This window comes from Erpetoichthys calabaricus, chromosome 1 (assembly GCF_900747795.2).
Source record: "Erpetoichthys calabaricus chromosome 1, fErpCal1.3, whole genome shotgun sequence".
Taxonomy (NCBI): domain Eukaryota; kingdom Metazoa; phylum Chordata; class Cladistia; order Polypteriformes; family Polypteridae; genus Erpetoichthys; species Erpetoichthys calabaricus.
Genome location: NC_041394.2, coordinates 286,863,770 through 286,881,905, shown reverse-complemented (window position 1 = coordinate 286,881,905; position 18,136 = coordinate 286,863,770). Strand labels below are relative to the sequence as shown.

The 18,136-nt window shown below is 39.1% G+C and overlaps 1 protein-coding gene and 1 long non-coding RNA gene across 5 annotated transcripts in view; one reads left to right on the top strand and one right to left on the bottom strand.

Annotated features, from left to right (window-relative positions):
• The window catches only part of LOC127529785 (uncharacterized), a 31,010-nt gene extending 19,860 nt beyond the window's left edge, over positions 1-11,150 (bottom strand). The window contains exons 1-3 of one of the 2 annotated variants that reach the window (XR_007936396.1): positions 11,079-11,150; positions 9,550-9,639; positions 8,512-8,599 (exon numbers count right to left, since the gene is read on the bottom strand). This is a non-coding gene — a long non-coding RNA (uncharacterized LOC127529785). The remainder of the gene's footprint in view (positions 1-8,511; positions 8,600-9,549; positions 9,640-11,078) is intronic. The other variant, XR_007936398.1, reaches the window with a different exon arrangement.
• The window catches only part of ppfibp1b (PPFIA binding protein 1b), a 229,520-nt gene that overhangs the window by 186,779 nt on the left and 24,605 nt on the right, over positions 1-18,136 (top strand). For 2 of the 3 annotated variants that reach the window (XM_028816186.2, XM_051934519.1), the window contains 3 exons: positions 7,168-7,339; positions 12,093-12,234; positions 13,485-13,613. In XM_028816186.2, coding sequence (XP_028672019.1) covers positions 7,168-7,339; positions 12,093-12,234; positions 13,485-13,613 — 443 coding nt within the window. Of the gene's footprint in view, positions 1-7,167; positions 7,340-8,025; positions 8,059-12,092; positions 12,235-13,484; positions 13,614-18,136 lie in introns of all 3 variants that reach the window. The other variant, XM_051934515.1, reaches the window with a different exon arrangement.

Below are 18,136 nucleotides of genomic sequence, written 5' to 3'. Positions count from 1 at the left end.
AAAAATGTAATGCTAGCCATGAGAGAGAGGTATCTGAACACACAGTTCATCACTGCTTACTGTCTGTGAGGCCTGCTTTGGGGAGGGTGGGCATAGCTGCAGACTGGTCAGAGTGCCCACGCTGACCTCTGTCCACTGTAGAAAGTGCCTGCAATGGGTAAGCGAACTTCAGAACTGCACCATGAAGCAATGGAAGAAGATGGCCTGGTCAGAGGAATCATGTTTTCTTTTACATCATTTGGACAACTGAGTGCGTGGGCACCATTTACCTGGGAAAGAGATGGCAGCAGGATGCAATATGGGAAGATTACAAGCCAACACAGGCCATATGATGCTCTGCTGGGAAGCCTTGGGTTCTAGCATACATGTGGATGTTACTTTTAAGCATACCACCTACCTAAAGATTGTTGGAGACCACATACACCCCTTCATGGCAATGGTATTCCCTGGCAACAATTACCCCAGTACAGGTCAATACTACAGGGTATGTTCATAGGTCTTGTGGAGTCCATACCTTAATGGGTCAGAACTATTTTAATGGTATAAAGAGGACCTACAGAATATTAGGCAGGTGGTTTTAATGTTGTGGCTTAATGATGTTATCTGCAGTAGTTACTGTGTAAGTGGAACTGCCAAAAAAAATGAAATACAAAAAAGTGTGAATGTGTAGTATATGCTGTATTTTTCTGAGTGGCCACTTTGATGGACAGGGACAGTTTAATGTCGGATGCTTCCTGTTGGCTGTACTGAACGAATACACTTGCAGATCAGATAAGAGTACAGTAAACTTTTATTTGTATGCAGAAATATTGGACTAGTATTTGTGAAGCCAGTTGGTGTATTGTTTGATTTAATATAGTCATTAAAAAAGTCACTTGCCAAGACCAGTTTCTTGAAGCCGACTATTAAAAATTGTAGTGGTGCAATAGCTGGTGGTGCCGTTTCAGAGCTGTAGTTTCACATGGGGCTGCTACAATGTGCTGTTGGCATCTCTTGTGTTCTAGTGTGCGTCCTCTGACTACTGTGGTTACCCAAAACCAACCCACATAACAGTATAAAGGATTTTAAGTTAAATGGCAATTTATAACCAGCCTGTTGTATGCAAGTAGGAGGGTGTGTATGAGTGTGCATTGCAATGGACTTGCATATTAAGGTTGTTTCCTGCCTTGTGCCCAATGTTGTGAAAATGTGTACTATTTTCCCTTGACCCAACATCTGGGATATGTGTGCGTTTTGTGGATGCATTTATTAAGTTGCAGAGAGCTTTGCAAGGTTATAAGCCTGTTTAATTGTTATTCAAGCTTATTCTGTTTGACTTGCAAAGCAGGGATGCCATTTCTGAATAGTTGCCAGGATTGCTGCTGAAAATTTCAAATTCATTTCAAACACATCACTCATTTAGTCTGATTAGGAAAATGACCTACCTGCACACAAAACAAATGAACACACTGTTCATGATGACAATTCATTCCTTTAAAATATGCTCATGTTCCATGGTTGAACTTGTGGCAGATAACTGGATGTGCTGCAGAATTGCCAATGATCGGTCAAAAGAATTAATGCACAGAACTGTGTGCTAAGGTAGAGAAGTCTCTTATAGGTGGAAATAATTTCTGTTCTGCTTGGAAAATGAATGGCTGTCTGTGCTTTCATGATTCTACCATTGCTGGGTATATGGATACAATCCGTAAGACCTTAAAAGTAAGATATTTATAGTAACTATTTCCAGACCCAAACCCCACAAAGTCACTTTAACAGAGCAAAAGGCTGGTTGTTACTAAGGAGTAATTTGAACAATGACTGATAATTACCTTGATAAACTAGTTTTTCTTGTGTAGTTAAACAGGATTAAAATGAGACATTATTTATTTTAAAAGCACACACTTGACTCTTTATTGTGGCAGTAAAGAAAGGCATTTGTAATCTATGTTTATATTATTTTTCATTAAAACCTCCACCTCGGACCGCTCCAGTGTAAACAAGGACATTTATCCTTTACAGCTGTTTTCAAAAATTGCTTGTGTAAAAGCTAGCTGCTCTAATCATGCCATGTACCGTGCTGTCCATTAGACTCAGAGCCATTAGATTTCATGGTTTGGTCTTTAAATAATGACAAAGTAATACAGTGACTGAGGAAAAATTTAACAAATTTTTACTGGCAGAGGCGGAGACACATAATACAAAGTAACTTAACATTGTTTCACCCAAAACAGAAGTCCCTGAACACATCAACATACCAAATAGAATAAAATATTTACACAATGATACAATAGTTCTCAAGTTCTGTTCTGGAGTCTCACTGTGACTGCAGATTTTAGTTTTAACTAGTTTCCCAATCAGCCATTAACTGATCTTGGATGCATTTCCCAAATGTTTTGTACCACCAGGTACTACTTTTTCTCGTCCTTAAGTACATTTGGTTATTGGTGAGCATTTCTCAAAACCTTTCATAACTAAAGTAGTACTTAATCTTGTATATTAACAAGGGAATCAACTCGCTCGTTATTTTTAACAACTTTCTTTATTTGAACCTTTGCTTATGATTCTGTCACGGAGGCACAGAGGTCGCCCTAAGTAGATCACAAAAAACACACACACACTCTTAACTTGGACAACATTATAACAACAGCAACAGTAATAAAAATAACAACGATAAGAATATTTTGATGTTGCAATATAATTATAAAGTCACAATGTAGGCTATAAGTTAACACAAGCAGCTCTTTGTAAGTTTTCACACCTGTAGATAATTTGAGTAAATAATGAGTTAACTAAATCAAACTCACTATCAGTCACATCCTTTAAAGTCAGAAGGTGAATCGCCCCTTATTGCCAGCAATGACAAAGGCATCTGTCCAGAGAATTGTGCAACTCAATTGGAGATACCATTTGAGACAGCGCTGTCCAGAAAGCCAACTTGCCCATCTAAATGCTCTTTTGTAAGTGGACATGAACCCCTTTGGACCATCTCAGTAATCAACAATTAATAGAGAAATATAAGCTGCCCTGGGGTGAAATAATAATCCTCTTTTTTCCGGTGCAGTATGAATTGGAAAGAGGAACACACTGGAATTTTGCCCTGAGATAAACTGTGCCACTTTTGACAGCTCCCTCTTTCTCGGCCTCCTGTGGATTTATGCAGACCAACAGTAATGCACATGGCCTCAGCAAGACTGCTGTGTGCAAATCTGTGTGTGAAGTGAGCAGATTACTGTTGAGCGATGCACACAACAACCCTCTGTGTGACCATGAACAAGTCAACTTCACCTGCACATGCTTCAATTGTGAAAACAAAAGAAATGTAACCAATTGTATCTCAGATGTAGCCATGAATAAAGATGTCAGCCAAATAAGTAAATAACAATAGTAATAGTACAATGCTTTGCATTACCCTACATTGGTATTCATGCCGTTGCAGGTATACATGGCATGCAGTGGATGGAAAGATTATCCCTGTTCAAACTCCAGGGCTCTTGAATCCCATCCACACCTCCAAAAAAAGGTTTTTCGGCTCTAAATGTCCAGGTGATATGCAATAGGTCATCATGACAGCATCTTACAGACCAAGCGGCTTGGGAATACACATGATGATTATAGCTTGTCCAACTCTGAAGTGTGTTGGATGGCAAGGGATGCTGTGTTTGCTAGTGGCTAGATGCTGGGAGACAGTGGGCATCCTCTTCACGAATACTTGCTTACTCCATTTTTGAATCCACAAATTGTGTCTGATAAGAGGTAGTGCAATGCACACCAAAGCAGACCCACTGTTGTCTTGATTTGGGCATGAGGAAAATGTGATTCAAGAGTCTGCAAAATTCCATCGGGGGCTTTCACAAGCCCAAGAAAAGAACACTTCTTAATTTTTTGCTACTACCTGTGTAAGATGTTTTTAATTCCTTTTTTTTTTTTTTTGGTAACAATTTGAGCCGAAATATAGGATTTTTGACAAACAGGTTAAATTAATTTTACCTTTTAGTTAAAATTTGAATTTCTTTATTCTGTGCTTTTTTACTTTCTCATATATGAAATATAGGGAAAGTATTGGAATCGTCTAAAGATTCCATTTCGAGATTTTGATGAATCTCTATGTTGTAGACCTCCCTGAGTCCGAAAATACCATTTTTGGAATTATGTCTGTGTGTGTGTATGTAAACACAATAACTTGAGTACGCTTTCACTTAGGTGAACCAAATTTTCCATACAAGTATTAGGTACAAAACATAGATTTCTATCAACTTTTGGGATATTTCCGTTAACCGGAAGTGGTACTTTACCTTTTATTCATGCAGTTCCAGAGTCTGATTTATTCAACTTTACTTTTATAATAATTGTTCAATATATTATTAATTTTTTGATTTGTTGTTGATGGTTCTTTAATGTGCATAATATAAAAATATAATCATTGTCTTGCAGCTTACTCCTCAAATATCCATCCTCGTATCTGAGTATACGAGAAAGTCTAGGGGAGACCAAGCCAGATTTTTTCTTTGTGTCAGTTGACTTTTTTTTGTCATTTATTTTTCTTTCATTTGTACATAAGTGTCTGCTTTTCTGATGTGGATGCTGGGGAAGAGCCCAACAAAGAAGTACTTTAATCTAATGAAAGGCTTCAGAAAACACTTGTTCTTTATCCACATCATTTGTTATGTTGTTCATTTTTAATTTTTTTCAAGAAGCACACCTCTCATTTTTTTCCTTTTTTTTCCCTTTCTCTGCATTGAGAAAATGTCTGTAGCTTGAGATTTACATTTATAAGTACCCTAAGTTCTTGTCAATAAGCCGCGGCTTATCTAAGGAAAAAAGTTGTGAAAATGAAAAAATAGAATATCGGCTTATACATAAGTCCGGCTTATACATCCATCGCGGGGGTTGCGTTCCAGAGCCACCCGCGAAATAAGAATATCCGCGAAGTAGAAACCATATGTTTATATGGTTATTTTTATATTGTCATGCTTGGGTCACAGATTTGCGCAGAAACACAGGAGGTTGTAGAGAGACAGGAACGTTATTCAAACACTGCAAACAAACATTTGTCTCTTTTTCAAAGTTTAAACTGTGCTCCATGACAAGACAGAGATGACAGTTCAGTCTCACAATTAAAAGAATGCAAACATATCTTCCTCTTCAAAGCAGTGAAGCAAACAAATCAATATGTCTGTTTGGCTTTTAAGTATGCGAAGCACCGCGGCACAAAGCTGTTGAAGGCGGCAGCTCACACCCCCTCCGTCAGGAGCAGACAAAGAGAGAGAGGGACAGAGTTTGTTTTTCAGTCAAAAATCAATACGTGCCCTTCGAGCTTTTAAGTATGCGAAGCACTGTGCAGCATGTCTTTTCAGGAATCAGCTTTACAAAAGATAGCAACGTGAAGATAATCTTTCAGCATTTTTAGACGAGCGTCCGTATCGTCTAGGTGTGCAAACAGCCCCCCTGCTCAATCCCCATACGTCAGGATCACAGATAGTCAGCGCAAGAGAGAGAGAACAGTAAGCCGGGTAGCTTCTCAGCCATCTGCCAATAGCGTCCCTTGTATGAAATCAACTGGGCAAACCAACTGAGGAAGCATGTACCAGAAATTAAAAGACCCATTGTCCGCAGAAATCCGCGATATATATTTAAATATGCTTACATATAAAATCACAATTTAAATGCCCGCTACGCGCTCGTGTTGACTCGGCGACGCCCAGAGCAGAAAGAACGCGCTCCGGCCGCTCCAACCGCGCATGCGGGGAGTGAGAGAGACGGCAGTATCTCACACTCTCTCCCCCCTTAAAGAAATTAAATGGGCGCGAGTGAGACCACTGACCTCCCTCCCTTCTATTAGTTATAGGTTATAGTACGTTCGGCTTATCCATGAGTCCGGCTTATCTATGATACGATTTTATTTTAAAAATTCGTATGATTTTTGGTCTCCGGCTAATACATGAGTCCGGCTTATAGACAAGAACTTAGGGTAATTTAGAAATTATTGGTTTTGCTGTGTTTGTATATAATCTGTGTGTGTATACGGTTACAGGAAAACGTCTGTGAACCCTTTGAAATTACCTGGATTTCAGCATTACTCACTCATAAAAATGTGGTCTCATCTTAAGTCACAATAAAAGTACCAGTACAATCTGTTTTAACTAATAACATAAAGAATTGTTTTACTACTGTACTTGTCATTACTGAACACATTGCTTTAACAATCCCAGTCCAGGCTGAAGTTGTATGCGAAAGCATGTGAAGCTGTTTTAGTTTATTGCTGTTTCTGGGATTCCTTACATGAACAGCTCTCTTCAGGTAATACCACAGCATTAGAATTAGCTTGAGGTCAGGACTTGGAGCTGCCTATTCCTGAACACAAAATTTTTTTTTTTTCTGTATTTGGTCAATCTTTTCACAGTTTATTCCAGTAGTTTGGGTCAATTTGTTGCTGCATCACCCATTACGCTGACATTCACCTATGAAATTCTTAATACACTTTTAAATATCTTCTTCCCTGTATGGTTGAAGTGTGTCCAGGCCTTGAAGCTGCAAAATATCCCCAAACTATGGTGTTCCCTTTGCCATATTTCATGGTTGGGATTGGGATGAGGTCTTAGCAATGTTTTCAGTTGCGTTTTTTCCCCTCCAAGTGTAGTGTTTTGCATTGTAGAGTTTAGCATTTTGCCATACAACATTGTTCCTAAGCATTGTGGACACGTTCAGGTGGTATTTGCAAACTTTAGATGTACAGAGGTGTTTTGTTTTGGGGAATAGATATTTCCTCCATGGTATCCTTCCATGAACACCATTTTTGTTCAGTGTATTTCTAAGGCTACATTTTCACTTCTTTGGCTCTCTGTTATTTCAGCATCTGTATACAAGTTATATTCTTCATTTCCTATTCATATCGTTGTAGAGTAGTGTAGTGACATGATATATATTATCTGTGCATCTGCACGATGAAAAGGCCCATTGAAATTAATGTAGATGTATGTAAACTACATGATTGAGAGAACTAGCCCAATATTTTGGAATTAATTATGGCAGAATGTGAGGTTCAGATTTAAAAAAAAAAATTTCCCATTTTTGGACAAAATGGTTGGTACAGCCTTAAACAACTAGTTATTCATTCTACTCTCCTGCACATTTACACAGTGTTTAAAATATATATTTCATTTCTCTTGATTGTTGATAACACTTCAGAATAAAGCTTATGAAGAAATCACAAAACTGGGTGGACTTCCTCCAAAGTCTCCAAATCAGACTGGATCTGTAGAAGACGACAGCTTTGGGAGCCGAAAAGCCCGGGCTTCTTTTGGGCGTGGATTCTTCAAGATCAAAGGGAACAAGCGGACAGCAAGTGCCCCTAATCTAGGTAAGCTCCTTAAAGTGGTTAGTCTGCAGTGGTAACGGGGGGGCCTTGTTTCTAAATAAGAGACTGCTTTGCAAAGGTGCATTTTGTCCAGCTATATTTGGAAGTAAATTGTAACTAAGTAAAAACTTTTTGATGAAGGAAATATTCTTGTATTGCCTAAAGTAAAGTTTAATTGTATATCTTATTATCATTATTATGGGTAGCATATTTTCAACAGAAAATACAAATACAATGTGTTGTTCCTGAGTATAAAATCTTTTAAAACTACCAGATATCAAGGTGTTAATTTATTTTAGTAAGCTAGGTTGTTCATATCATTTCACATTAATTATACCAGAGAAATTGTAAAGGTATGTTTGTGTTATCAGATTGAAAGGATTTTAGCTGTTAATGTTTCATACCTTGTTCAAGTTAGCAAGAAATAACTGCACACATAGTGAATGGTGATAAAGCCTTTTTTTTCCCTCTCTGCAAAGGCGTCTCTGTCATCTTCCACCTGTGCTGTCTGGTAACACTTCTAAAACACCTTTGTTTAGCTGTGCTCCTTACAATATCAGCCTTTGTGCCTCCCCTATACTTCTAAAGTTATCCTTCTTTTGTGTAACTTCTGTGCTTTACCTTGTCATCCTGCATATTCTCATCTGTGGTTCTACGTGTGATCATATACATTTTGTGGATTTGTGAAGATCGCAGTCGAAGTGCCAGTGCACCTACATTAGGTACAGTATGTAATTTCATGAGAGGCAAGCAAAGATGCATTATGTCATGTCATGGTTAACATAAATACCAAGCATCACATCATGTCGTGGATAAAAAAGACAACTGGATGTCCTGAATTTAGATGTAAAAGAGAATAGAATTTTCAAATGGAATTTAGTATTCACTATCTTCCTGAAATATCTTTTAATATTTGTAACTTCGGCAGTTTGCATGCATAATTCAAACATCTACGTACAGGTTGAATTGTTTACTAACAGATGCAAATAATAAAGCTAATTTAGGTAACATTCAACAGTGCTAGAATATTCTTAGATGTGAAAAAAATCTAGAATGAATGTTAAGTAAAGGGATGTTGTAACCAGACAATTGGGAAAGAAAGTCACTTTCAAGGATTTTCAAAGTGTGATGGTTTAATTTCTTGTAAAACAGGAACCACCAATCCCCTAGCTTACATTTATACGCATGACTTCAGAGCACACAAATAGTAAAAAGCTTCATACAAAGATCAGTGTCATAGTGTGTTCTCCCAAACTGCCTGTACTGAGAGAGCAAAAAGAGAATGTACATTGCTGTTAATACACAAGAGTTGTACTGCAAGGTGTTCCTAAAACTTGTAGAATGGATGCAAAAATGAATCCATAGCGATATAAATTTGAAGAGAAATATACAAAGGCTTTTAGATTGCTGCTTTGGAGTAATTTAAGTATGCCTTTGAGTTTTAAAATCAATGCGCTCATTACATTTTGTAAACCCTTGTAAATTAGTCTCTTTCATGAGTCATCTTCTTCCACGGCCATTCCTATTTTTACATGGGGTGGCTATTTTTTTGCCTAGATTTCTCCAATAGAGGTTGCACTATGATTTTTTCGGACAGATGTTTTTTTCTTTGTTGCCAACACTCCCCATATATCCGGGCTTGGGACCAGTTCCAAAATAGAGGCTTGGGTAGAGACTCGGAGGTATGATGTTGCTCTATAAGCAGCATGCAACTCATTATCTATAATTAATACATTCTGTGAAATACAGGGACTGAGTGAAGCAAATTTACTGCTTTCTGTTTCGACAGAAGCTTGCCCTCTTCGGTGTATCATACCATTTTTACATCAGTTGCTTGTATGAAAAGATACACTTTTAAAAGTTTTAAGCTAATGCTCTCCTACAGACGCTAGGGTGAGAATGAATTTTCTTCCAAATTATTTTAGTAGTTTAACATTAAATAATTGTGAATGGAATGTTTGTAAAGTGACAAACCTGCTAGTTTATACTGTAGTAGTCATCTTTTTATTTCAAGTCTCAAAGGCCAACAGTACAAAATACTGTATCATATAGTCTCATGCAAGTTTAAAATTAAATTTATAAAGTAGTTACAGTTTACTAGTGCTTCCAAGTATTTTTTGATTACGCCATTGGCATTTAAGAAATACTTTTTTGGAAATCCATCCCTTCATATTTCTGTTTACTGAATCAGCATTTTAGGAGGTAAAGCTTACCCAAGGAACATGTGGCACAGGGCACTCTTCAGCCTGGGCTGCACATCTTTAGGGCAGGAGGTGCAAAACATCAGTAGTGGGATTAACACACTAAAAAAACATGAGAAGAAACATAAGCATTTTAGAAAGAAAGAAAGTCAAATGACAGATATAAACATACAGTTTTGGGTTATCCACTCAGGATTTTTTAGTTAAAATAACATTACTAGTGCCTTCACAGAAAAACACCCTCATTTCCTCATATATTGCTGTAAATTGTACCTTTCAATTAGATTCTCAAAATCCAAAGAAAATCAGGCCTTGATAAAATGTATTCTTTTTTGGGGCTGTGCCAGAAATGGGTAATTTAATTCTAAATTGTACACTGTGTACATCTCTATCCACCTTGTGCACCCACAACATGCTGTGGCTGTGTCCTCAGTTTTTACTGTACCTTCCCGGACCACTGTTTTTGCCTCTTTATCAAGTGCCATTTGAGTTATCCCTTTCAGAGTAATGAATGCCACACCCATCAGACAAAGTGAGGAATTATGAAGGAGAATTCTGATGAAGGTAGCCTAGGTTTCAAAGAGGGCAGTGCCTTCTATGTGTAACTGATGCGTATTCTACAATGCGTATGGCTGGTACTGGTGACACACAATGATTGCAGTTACTTGTTAAGTTTAGGAATGGTAATAATGCAAGGGACCAAGCATCAGCACCTACATGGCATAAAGACATTTAAAAGTATCACTCTTAACGAAAATAATAACCTAAGACTTAAAGCCTAGTCCATGTTTAGATATGATTTCAGTAAAGTGTGTCTATGCACGCTCACCTTCCATGCCTTATTCTAGAAACTGACAGAAATCCAGTTGTTGTTGGTTATCCATTGTAAACAGTGACATTTACTATTATATTGCGTCCATTTAACTGCATTATCCCTAACTAACATTCTGCTTTTTCTGTATGAACAGTAACTATCATTTTCACATGTTGTTGGGTATTTATGTATTCCTTGTTACTTGTGTTCATTCTCTTAACCATAAAAATCTAACAGAATATATATTTAGTATTTAATCATTACAGTAATTGTGCCATGAACAGCATTCAGTGTCTGGAGTAATAGTAATCAAGAATATAATTTACTTCTAATGCTAGAATGCCATAGATATTCACATATGGGTTTGCTTCACACATATGGTAGGTTGCACCCTATAGTGTATAATGAAAATTTGTATTCAAATTTCCAATTGATTTGAAATTATTGTACACACCCCAAAAAAAAACTAAGGTAGAAAATCCTAAAATGTGCTTACTGTTTTTTGATAACATTTTAGACAGTTTTTCCTTGTTACTGCTTAAACATTTTAGACAGTTTTTCCTTGTTACTGCTTAAATTCTGTGTTCTACGTCAGTCTAATAATATGTTCCAATATCGATACTTTTTCTCTGTAATGAAATGTTAATATTTTCATAATATAAACTGATAAGTGGTATCATCAGAATATTAATGACGAGGAAGTATTTTTGCAATGGAACTTTCTTACCTTACAACAGGGCCCACCATTAGTGCATCTTGCATCAATAAACATCTGTTTTGTTGCAGGCCATCTTTTATAATTGTACTGACTTCTTTGTGCAGTAATCTCAGGCCTAATGGTGGTTAGTCTTAGTTGAAAGTAACCTGTTTTCTCTCATTGTGATGTGCAGATCCCTTTAGAATCCACAAAGCTAAAAGCGTCATGAATTCTGCTTATACATAGTCTTGTCGTACTAAAACTTGCAAGATGGAGTTTGGCTGGTGGTGCACACACAGACATTATCTTTGCAGGGACATGAATTATTGGTAACTGCACATCTATGGGTGGAAGCATGACAAATTTTAAAAGATGCTACACAAAATTTTATGCATAGCATCTTTTAAAATGTGTCATGCTTCCACCCATAGATGAGCAGTTAGCCAATAAAAGGTGTCATTTTGCTTGGCTTTTCTCTACATTCACAATGGCTAACATGGTACAGCACCCTAGTACTACAGTTTAGTATTTAAAATTCAAAATGAACAGAGTGATTTGGATTTCATAAGCACCCTCAGTAGCTTCTTGAAGCAAAATAAACTTTAGCATGTCTGAGTGGTATCCAAATAAGTATCCTCATGTGTCTAAATCTTTAAAGTTCTTTAAAGTTTTTTGAGTTCATCACCGTTTCTCAGGAAGGAGTCAAAACTAAGAAGGCAGTTCAGGTTAAGCAGGCTGTTTTATTCTGTTGTCCTGTTTCATGCAATGTAAAATGAAAACTATTCATTTCAAACAGCATACATGAAGCACACTTTAAATTCAGTCAATTATCAGCCATATAACACTGTGTAGCGGCATCAATGGGCTGCTTGCAGCTTCACATTCTTTAACTTGTGCTTTTTACCACATGATTGTGATTATCTATGGTAATTCTCTAGCTTAGAAGTTGAATGACACCATGACAAAAATACCTGTTATTGAGTTACACACAATTAAAACTCCTAAATATTTGTAATAATTCTTTAATCTGACAATTTCCTGCAGCAGAGACAGAGAAAGATGTGAGTGATCGTCTTGATCTGGCAGGACTTCCTCAAAGATCTGCAGAGTCTGATAACTCAAACTTTTCACCTTCATCTCCGGAGTCAAAGAAGAAAACCAGTGGATTCAAGAGGTTTTTTGGAAAGTAAGTTTAATTTATGGCAAGATCTTTGGTGTTTTCCATTTGAGGATTATTTATGCACTTTCCTGGCAGCTGTAAACAAGTTTTCCAAAATGGCTATAAAAAAATGATATTTTACAAAAAAAAAAAAACACAAATGCACAAAGGATTAAAAATGTTTGTATTATGTTTGCATCACATTTTTGTTTATAATAAAGCCATTTCTGAAGCTTATTTTAATTTTTGTGGTCTCAGGTTTGGCCATGTTTCATTAAAGGAGTCGAATGAGGAAGCTTCTGAACAAAGTTTATTATTTACCACTGGCTCTAGTAATAAATCGCACATTTGGAGCATTGACAAAGATGTTCATGTTTTGCGATGCCTGTCCATCAGATTTGGATTATAAAGCATTGTGACTACAAAATGTATGTCTACATAAATGCAAAAAGTAGCTATATAGTAAGTGTTACTTGTATTAAAATGCAGATGTAAGATATAATACTCGATTCATTGTTTTGCAAGAGATGACTACAGAAGAGAGTTATCTTCATTTTCTGCAGATATAGCAATGACAAACTTCTCAAAGCACATTGAATATATAATAAATACATTCTTTAATAAAACAAAGTAATTTATAGGACTAAAGAATGATGCTTCCATTTATCAGACCTAAATATGCATGGCAAGTAAAATGGCCTGGTCATTAATACAGCAGCCTTTCCAAAGTCTGTTGTAGGGTTTGCTCCATCTCCTTGTGTCTCTATGGATCTTTTGGTAGATGACCTGTTTACCTTCCACATCCCACAGATGTGTGTTAGGTTAACTGGCATCCCAACCAATGATAGGAACCACATTCAGGCTTAATTCTTACTTGTGCCTCAAGCCACCAACATGGGCTCCAGATACCAGTGACCATGTAATTTGGACAGTGTGAACAATAAACCAGATCTTAGTAAAGTCTGTTGTTGAATTCTAATCCTCATTGCTATCTATGTTAGTCCAGCTTCAGTTGTGTGTTATTATTTTGTTTGCTACTGCCCAAAATTTATAAGACTGACTTTCATCACATTATGTCTACATATAAGCATTTTCCACCTTTGCAACTACATGGACATACATAACAAAAAATGTATTACATTGTTGTTTTAATATCACCTTTCTTGTGCTAAATTAGTAGCACAATTAAATTTTTCTAAATAGTGCTCTCATCTGGTTCCTTAAATTTATCTGCATCTAAATAACAGCATCAATGCATTTTCTGTAATTGCTTTTAGACTTAAAAGGAGTCAGTCTACTACATTTAACCCTGACGAGATGTCTGAAACTGAGTTTAAAAGAGGAGGTGTTAGAGCAACTGCTGGACCAAGATTGGGCTGGTCTCGTGATCTACAGAATGCTAACAAGTAAGTCATTCAGCATTTGTTTTGCCCATTATCAGTCACTACAGATCTGTTAATAGTAAAATTGTAATATTAGGCAGGCATTTTACTGTTGTTACTAGGGCTGCAAGGTCAGTTCCTGCTCTGTTTTGTCTATGTGATCCTGAAAAAGGCAGCTAACTTGTGCCCTAATGGGAAAAAGAAATCTGCAAATATACAAAATGTATTTGTGTATGAGAGAACATGACAATAAATATGAACTTGAGCTTGACTGCTGTACTATGCAACATTTCATGCACACAGACAAAATAACCTATGAAACACAGCTCCTCTTCTTCTTCTTTCAGCTGCTCCCATTAGGGGTTGCCACAGTGGATCATCAGTCTCCATAGCTTTCTGTCCACTGCATCTTGCTCTGTTACACCCATCACCTGCATGTCCTCTCTCACCACATCCATAAACCTTCTCTTAGGCCTTCCTCTTTTCTTCTTCCCTGGCAGCTCTATCCTTAGCATCCTTCTCCCAATATACTCAGCATCTCTCTGCACATGTCCAAATCAACACAATCTCACCTCTCTGACTTTGTCTCCCAACTGTCCAACTTGAGCTGATCCTCTAATGTATTCATTTCTAATCCTATCCATCCTCGTCACACCCAGTGCAAATCTTAACTTCTTTAACTATGCTACCTCCAGCTGTCTCCTGCTTTCTGGTCAGTGCCACCGTCTCCAACCCATATAACATAGCTGGTCTCACTACTGTTATGTAGACCTTCCCTTTCACTCTTGCTGATACCCATCTGTCACAAATTACTCCTGATACTCTTCTCCACCCATTCCACCCTGCCTACACTCTCTTTTTCACCTCTCATCCACAGTCCCCATTACTCTGTACTGTTGATCCCAAGTATTTAAACTCATCCACCTTCACCAACTCTACCCCTTACATCCTCACCATTCCACTGACCTCCCTCTTATTTACACACATTTATTATGTCTTGTTCCTACTGACCTTCGTTCCTCTCCTCTCTAGAGTATATCTCCACCTCTCCAGGGTCTCCTTAACCTGCTCCCTACTATCGCAACAGATCACAATGTCATCAGCAAACATCATAGTCCACGGGGACTCCTGTCTAATCTTGTCTGTCATCCTGTGATCACCACTGCAAATAAGAAAGGGCTCAGTGCCGATCCTTGATGTAATCCCACCTCCACCTTGAATGCATTTGTCACTCATACCGCAGACCTCACCACAGTCACACTTCCCTCGTACATATCCTGTACAACTCTTACATACTTCTCTGTCACTCCCAACTTCCTCATACAATACCACAACTCCTCTCAAGGCACCCTGTCATATGCTTTCTCCAGGTCCACAACTCCTTGTGGCCTACTCTATACTTCTCCATCAATATCCTCAGAGCAAACATCACATCTGTGGTGCTCTTTCTTGGCATGAAACCATACTGCTGCTCACTAATCATCACCTCACTTCTTAATCTCGCTTCCACTACTCTTTCCCATAACTTCATGCTGTGGCTCATCAGTTTTTTCCCCCATTAGTTAATACAGCTCTGCACATCCCCCTTATTCTTAAATATTGGCACCAATACACTTCTTCTCCATTCATCAGGCATCCTCTCATTTTCCAAGATTCCATTAAACAATCTGGTTAAAAATTCCACTGTCATCTCTCCTAAACATCTCCATGCTTCCACAGGTATGTCATCTGGACCAACGGCCTTTCCATTTTTCATCCTCTTCGTAGCTGTCCTTACATCCTCCTTGCTAATCCGTTGCACTTCCTGATTCACTATCTCCACATCATCCAACCTCTTCTCTCTCTCTCGTTCTCTTCATTCATCAACCTCTCAAAGTACTCTTTCCATCTGCTCAACACACTCTCCTTGCTTATGAGTACGTTCATCACCCTAACCTGCCGCACATCTTTTCCAGCTCAGTCCCTCTGTCTAGCCAATCGGTACAGGTCCTTTTCTCCCTCCTTAGTGTCCAACCTTTCTTACAACTAATCATACGCCTTTTCTTTAGCCTTCGCCACCTCTCTCTCCACCTTACGCCTTATCTCTTTGTACTCTTGTCTACTTTCTGCATCTCTCTGACTATCCCACTTCTTCTTTGCCATCCTCTTCCTCTGTACACTCTCCTGTATTTCCCCACCAGGTTTTCGTTTCCTCCTCGTGGTGTAGCGGGTCCACAGCTCAAGTCAATAGGGCCACTTTTTAAATAAATAATCGCTGCACTCGCGGCTCAGAGAGGGGGCGTGGTAGTGTGGCCAGAAGCGGTTCCCGGGGGAATTTGTGATGCAGGAGGTCCTCGCTTAAGTGCACAGGTGAGGAGTCGTCCGCATTCGTAATTGGTGACGGGAGCTGCTAATTGCCACACCTGATCCACATCCCCGTGATAAATAGAAGTGCAAGGTGGCTAGCAGGAGAGGAGAGAAAAGGTAGAAAGCGGACGGAGGTTAAAGAAGGAGAGAAGGCAGGGAGCTGGTCCAAGAGATGAGAACAAGCGAGCACAGGCTCGCGGGCAGCTGAGCAGTGAGCCTGGGTGTTTGGCCGGCACCCTGGGAGCAGTCGATTGTGGTCGCTCCCACTGAGCATTTTGTGAGGAGCAGGAGTGACCGGAAGGAGGATGGCTTGCCGCATAAGGCCGAGAAGGCAGCAGGAGTCGGGACTTGGGCTCCCCAGCAACCAGGGCGCTCACACTGGGGCTTTCACGTCCCAAGTCACGGTCTGGTTAAGCCTACCGGAACTAGGGATCGGCAAGGCAAACAGACCAGCAGAAGAAGGTAGAATGAAGGTCAGCTGTAGGTAGGGTGGCTCCCTTGGTGCATAGCCTGGACGGGAGAAGCAGGGGAGTCACAAGTAGAAATGCATCGGGTTGTGTTTTAAAAGACTGCTTCCAGCCATTGTTTTAAACTCGTTTTTTTAAGGATTTTTTCTATTGGATTTTAACCTCCACCCTTTCACTTGTCTTTATGGATTATTTATTTGAAGATTTCTAAAGCACACTGCACTATTTATTTGGGCACTGTTTTGTTTGTTGATTTTAAATATAAGCACTTTGCACTTTTTGCACCATCCCCTTGCATTGTTGTGCCTAGCTGCCTAGCTCATCAGTGACATTACTGATGATGTCGGATTCAAGAGCTCCCAAAAGGCAGATGGGAGTAAAGGAGCGGAACTTGCATTGTCACACTCCTTCCTCTTTTCAGATGTCACGCCAAGTACCCTTCTTGCTGTCACCCTTACTACTTCTGCTGTCGTTGCCCAGCTGTCTGGTAATTATTCACTGCCACCCAGTGCCTGTCTCACCTCCTCACTAAACTCAACCTTGCAGTCTTCCTTTTTCAACTTCCACCATTTGATCCTTGGGTCTGCCCTCACTCTCTTCCTCTTCTTGATCTCCAGCGTAATCCTACAGACCACCATCCTATGCTGCTTAACTACACTTTCCCCTGCCACCATTTTGCAGTCTTCAATCTCCTTCAGATCAACTCTTCTGCATAGGATGTAATCTACCTGTGTGCATCTTCCTCCACTCTTGTACGTCACCCTATGTTCCTCCCTCTTCTTAAAATACGTATTCACCACAGCCATGTCCGTCTTTTTGGCAAAATCCACTATCATCTGACCCTCTTCATTCCTGTCCTTGACAACATACCTACCCATCACCTCCTCGTCTCCTCTGTTCCCTTCACCAACATGTCCATTGAAATCCGCTCCAATCACCACTTTCTGTCCCTTGGGTACACTGTTCATCACTTCATCTAACTCACTCCAAAAACTTCTTTCTCATCCATCGCACACCCACCTTGTGGGGCATATGCACTAACAACATTCATCATCACACCTCCAATTTCCAGCTTCATAATCATTACTCTGTCTGGCACTCTTTTCACCTCCAAAACACTCTTGACATACTGTTCCTTCAGAATAACTTCTACCCCATTTCTCATGCCATCCACACTATGATAAAATAATTTGAATCCACCTCTGATCTACCTGGCCTTACTCCCCTTCCATTTATTCTCTTGCACGCACAATATATCAACCTTCCTTCTCTCCATCATATCTGCTAACTCCCTCCCCTTACTAGTCATACTGCCAACATTCAAAGTTCCTTCCCTCAGTTCCACTCTCTTTACCTTCTTCCTCTCCTCCTGCCTCTGGACACATCTCCCCCCTCTTCTTCTTCTTCTTCTTCTTCAGCTAACAGTAGCCCAATTTCCGCCAGCACCCTGTTGGCTAACAGTACTGGTGGCGGTTGTTGTTAACCCAGGGCTCGACCGATCCGGTATGGAAATTTGTATTGTTGTCAGCATATTGATTTGGCAAAAGTTTACACCGGATGCCCTTCCTTACGTAACCCTCCCCATTTTTCTGAGCTTGGGACTGGCACGAAGAAACACACTGGTTTGTGCATTCCCTGTGGCTGGGTTGAAACACAGCTGTTCTTAAGTGATATAAATAGTGACAATATACCTCAACTGTGTCATTCATTCAACTTTGTGTACACATTCTTAAA